The 4,567-nt window shown below is 37.1% G+C and overlaps 1 protein-coding gene across 1 annotated transcript; it reads right to left on the bottom strand.

Moving 5' to 3' along the window:
• Positions 1–719: 719 nt before the first annotated feature.
• Positions 720–4,567, bottom strand: LOC108992002 (purple acid phosphatase 5-like). The gene is made up of 8 exons (XM_018966436.2): positions 4,266–4,567; positions 3,893–4,102; positions 3,682–3,793; positions 3,334–3,560; positions 1,921–2,059; positions 1,574–1,794; positions 1,340–1,461; positions 720–1,235 (listed from the first exon to the last, which is right to left on the bottom strand). The coding sequence occupies exons 1-8, from the start codon at positions 4,440–4,442 to the stop codon at positions 1,046–1,048; spliced, it is 1,398 nt and encodes a 465-aa protein (XP_018821981.2). The 5' UTR covers positions 4,443–4,567; the 3' UTR covers positions 720–1,045.

Here is a 4,567-nt window from a genome sequence, read left to right as displayed (position 1 = left end):
GCCAATAAGGAGAGGTTTGGTACTCATTTATTCACACTAATGTCATTGATTTGTTATTTGAATAACTTAATGGAATGAAAAATCAACCACAAGTTTTGCCAATGTAAAGAGAAGCTTCACTTTACTGCATTGTTGTCCTTCAAGCTCATGATCTAAGTCACTTTAGGATCATCTCGGTAAATTCAACTCGGCTCGATTGCCTGGTTACTTGATTACAGGTCCTCTCTCAATTCTCCATTTACAATTGGTGATTACAGGGATGGGTGGCTTCGGAAAATGACATTACTGGTAGCTCTAATGGAATCTATTGCGTTAGGCAAAAAAATCTACTTAGGAGGGTAGGTCTCCAAAACCGAGCTACCAATCATTTTTTCTTTGAACTCTCCTCTGCAAAAATTTTACCATCTCTTAATACAGTTAATAGAGGCCAGGCTTCAAGCTTAGGGACAATTAGCTTAACCAGTAGGCTCCGGACTGGCACTTCAAATGCTTGGTTAAAGTATAGTAGACTTAAACAAAGTCAAGAGCATACTACACTAATGTTTGATGATATTCTTTTCATGCGCACAATCAAACCAGAGTTTTTAGTAACTTGGCATACAGACTACTTTTAGAAATCTTTAAAGTGATAAATGCCATATCATTGGTAAACATCAATCACAAATGTTTTGCAGGATTATTGTAGCAGTGTTAATGTAGGCGGACTATACATTGTTGTGTGGGGGAAAAGCAAAGAGAGAAAGATTGGCATAGAAAAGTCTGAGATTCCCAGTGTCTGAAAACAAAGATGGAGAAAGTTCTGGCAATGCCACTCTCGATCAACCATTACTTCCTACCTCTAACAGTTAATTTTATGATAAGGAGCAATTAAAAGTATGCCCTACAGTGCATCCCACTTTCTAACAAACTTTGAAATAGGTACTACTACCCAGCAAAACTCAACTTAACAATAATTAAAACCGAGCCAACTAAACATGAAAAACCAAGCTGTGCACCAAATTGGCAGTCAAAATGAAAAATGGACTAGGACTTTAGTGCTTCCTAATTAATGGCTAAGCTCTTCAACTGGATAATAGTGCCTGTTGTATAACCAAAGAGAATCAGCAGCAACAGCATTACTATCTTGGTTACGGTGCCAAGTATAGTGGGCATGGGTCCTATTCTTTATAGCGAGAGTTGCATGCCCAAAGCTTGCTTCCCGGAATGCAGAATAACTTGGTTGTGGGTCAGTGAAACTGCAGAAACAATAGAGACATAAAAGAGTAAGGGAGTAGCAGATCGATACGGATAATTGTCCAATTTTACTATATATATAGCAACTAAAATGAATGAACCACACCTGTTAGCAATGCCCTCAATATTACCACCATCACCAATTGTTATGTATATTGGTGCAGATTGGTCTTTTATTGGCGTGCTGAGTCCATCTGTTATATTGTACCTCACATTCGATATTCGCTCCTGAAGTAATACATTAGAAAAATGATTTTATTAGAGGGTTAGTTCTATTGATTTATTCACCATTTGACATATCATGTTCTAATGTAATAAAAGAAGAAAGGAGGCAGCTTACAGAACGCTCATAGGCATGAACATGACCGGCTAACACAATGTCAACTTTGCTTTCAACAAACCAGGATTCAAAAGCCACTCTCATGCTTTCTCCTTCCATAAAATGGTAGTTGTTGCTGTTATACCATGGTGAGTGAAGAAGAACTATAAGCCATGGAGTTTCAGCTCGATTAACTTTGGTGAGCTCCTGTTTGAGCCAAGTGTATTGAGGAGTGTATTTACCTGTACAAAAACACAAAGTACTGTACGTCATGATCATGAGGCCAGGCCACTTTGCTACTACAGATACCATTCTGTATTGCAATAATGATATCATTGAGAGAAAGAGAGAAGTTTCAGTATTCATACCATATGCTGAGTAAGAAGAGAGGACAATGATGTGTGCAGATGCACGCTTAATGGAATACCAAAGTGGGGATGTACTTTGCGATGATCTGTAGGGCACGTGGTATCTGTTCATATAGGGCTTGAAAGGAACATATTCTTGCTGATATTACATAAATACAAACACGTTAATGTGGTGAAAACGGCACTTACTAGATTCAGAAAATACTGTTCAACAACCAACATGTCCCTTTAATCCTGCTCTGTCTCTCCGGCCTCTTGGCCTAGAGGTCCAGTGATTGTACATTGAATAATAGTAATATTCATATAATATTTTTTTACAACCAACCAATATGGTAAAAACAGATCTAAAAGTTTTTTTAATTTGCTTTTCAAATTGTATACTACCAGCTCGTCCCTCCCTCCATTTAAACCAAGTGTACTCATGAGGAAAAGGGTGTAGATGATCTGTAAAATCTAATTAAGTTTTTGACTCACAAAATTATATAGGCTCGATTCATTTATATAGAAACTTTGTACAGTTACACGCGCGAGTTTGAATTTCGAATGACAGATTACATGAAGAGATCACGATAATTTACAAGAAATAAAGATAAAACTTAGGCTCCGTTTGGATTGAAAAACCATCTCATCTCAACTCATATCATATTATCTTATCATTACAACTTTATCAAATTCTCACACAAAATATAATAAATAATTTAACTTTTTCAAATATCAAAACAATAATAATATTAAAAAAAATATTCTAACAATATTTTATTCAACTTAATTTTTATTAATTAAAATAACTCATCTCATTATTCAAACGGGACTTAATCTAAACTAATTAGTTTATCCTAATTAACTACCTCGTAATTGGGGTTTGAGTTACTTATCCTTATTGATAAATCTTGAGGAGTAATCGAAATATTCTTGACAAGATCAAAAAAATATTCTCGCTTTGAATATCAACCACCGAAGCAACGAGGATAGTATATGAAAGACGTTTTGAACTACATACTTGAGGTTAGTGAAGATCCTGCTCTCAAGTTTTACATTTTCAGTGATTGCATCAGCTAAAAAGGCCTTATAAGGAAGAGAATAGTCAGAAATTCCTTCAGCCAAATGTTGCTACTTCAAATAAATTATACCAGATCAGGCCTAGACATGTGCTCTCATGCATCTCAAATTCCATATCTGGAATACTCGAAGGAAAAATCCACCTTGTCAACTAGAGTTTCGCTTCATTAATACATTACGTACAACCCATGCAGTAAGCAACTCTATAGGAAAAGGCAAGCTAGGCTAGGGAAAATAAAATGAAAAAATGACACTCATTTTTCTTTTGAAATGTTAAGCAAAATACCATAAGGACGCATGTCATTGTGGTAAATTAATTAGGTTCTTAATTCCTGAAGGCAGAAGAAGTCTTACAATTTCTGGAGCAAAATCAAGTTCATGATTGCCAGCAGTCCAAATCCATGGCTGATACGCAGCACTCTTCTCAATAAACCGCCCCCATGTGTCCCATCTCTCATTGTCATGATATGGGTGATCATCTGCATAAGAAAGATCACCCGCAAACAACATAGTTTGCGCAGTCGGGTTGGAAATATAATGCTCAAGCGTCTCATTAGAATTAATTGTCTGTCCCAAATCACCTGCAGATTAGGCAGATTGCTTCATTAATATATGTGTATATATATATATATCTACTGCTAAAAGAACCAAACAAAACAAAAAGATTTCTTTTGTTTCTGAGATGCAATCCTCGGTACTGACCCATAATACCAAATGTGTATGGAACATCTGGCCCTACTTTGGGAGGAGTTCTGAAATGGAACAGACGGGCACACACGCCAATCCCAATCTCATAAAAGTATTTAGTGTCATACTGAGCATACAAAACGAGGAAAAAGAATCATGTCAAATAGGGCCTAAAATGAGATTCAAAGACGAACTAGAAACTATATAAAAAAACCAATTACTTAACCTCTAGTCTTTTAATGGTGGCATGATGAATGTAACCAGAAGTATAATTAAAGTATCTGTACGAGGTGATTTTGGCGGGAGCAGTAAGCTTATAATTCTTGAGCTTGCCCTCTGCAGCCCAATAGGGCACAAAATTCGGATGCCGCATTAATGGTGTAACCCATGAAATAATCACACCCCGTCCTCCACGATCTCCTTGGGTTATATGAACCTGCACATATAGCAAATTTCAGAGTTTTAGAATGCTTTTTATTAGACCTAGTGAAGTGGTTTTTGATGATTTCTCAAGGCGGCCGGGGAGATGCATGCAGACTCATTAACAGAACAACATTGAGATTAATGCAACACGTACGTATATGGTAAAGGGTTAATACCTGCTCTGGTGCATTGAATCCTGGAGGAGGAGGAAAAGCTTCTTTCGGCAAGTCAGAAGATCCCTCAGCTTTCCTAACATAACTACTGGTAACACCACCATGACAGAAACCAACAACGCTCAGAAGAAGAAATAGGACTGTTAGCAAGCACGATGCAGTACTCATATTGAACTGCATGCACGTAGAGATCAAGAGAAGGCAGTTTTCTGAGGGGAATGGATGTACGTGAACAATGCGTTTAAATAAAGGAAAGAGTGGCGGAGATCATCAGTTTAGAGATCCGATAAAGGAGAGATGTACGT

Source organism: Juglans regia, chromosome 11, assembly GCF_001411555.2.
Source record: "Juglans regia cultivar Chandler chromosome 11, Walnut 2.0, whole genome shotgun sequence".
NCBI classification, from domain to species: domain Eukaryota; kingdom Viridiplantae; phylum Streptophyta; class Magnoliopsida; order Fagales; family Juglandaceae; genus Juglans; species Juglans regia.
This window is presented reverse-complemented; position numbering and strand designations above follow the sequence as displayed.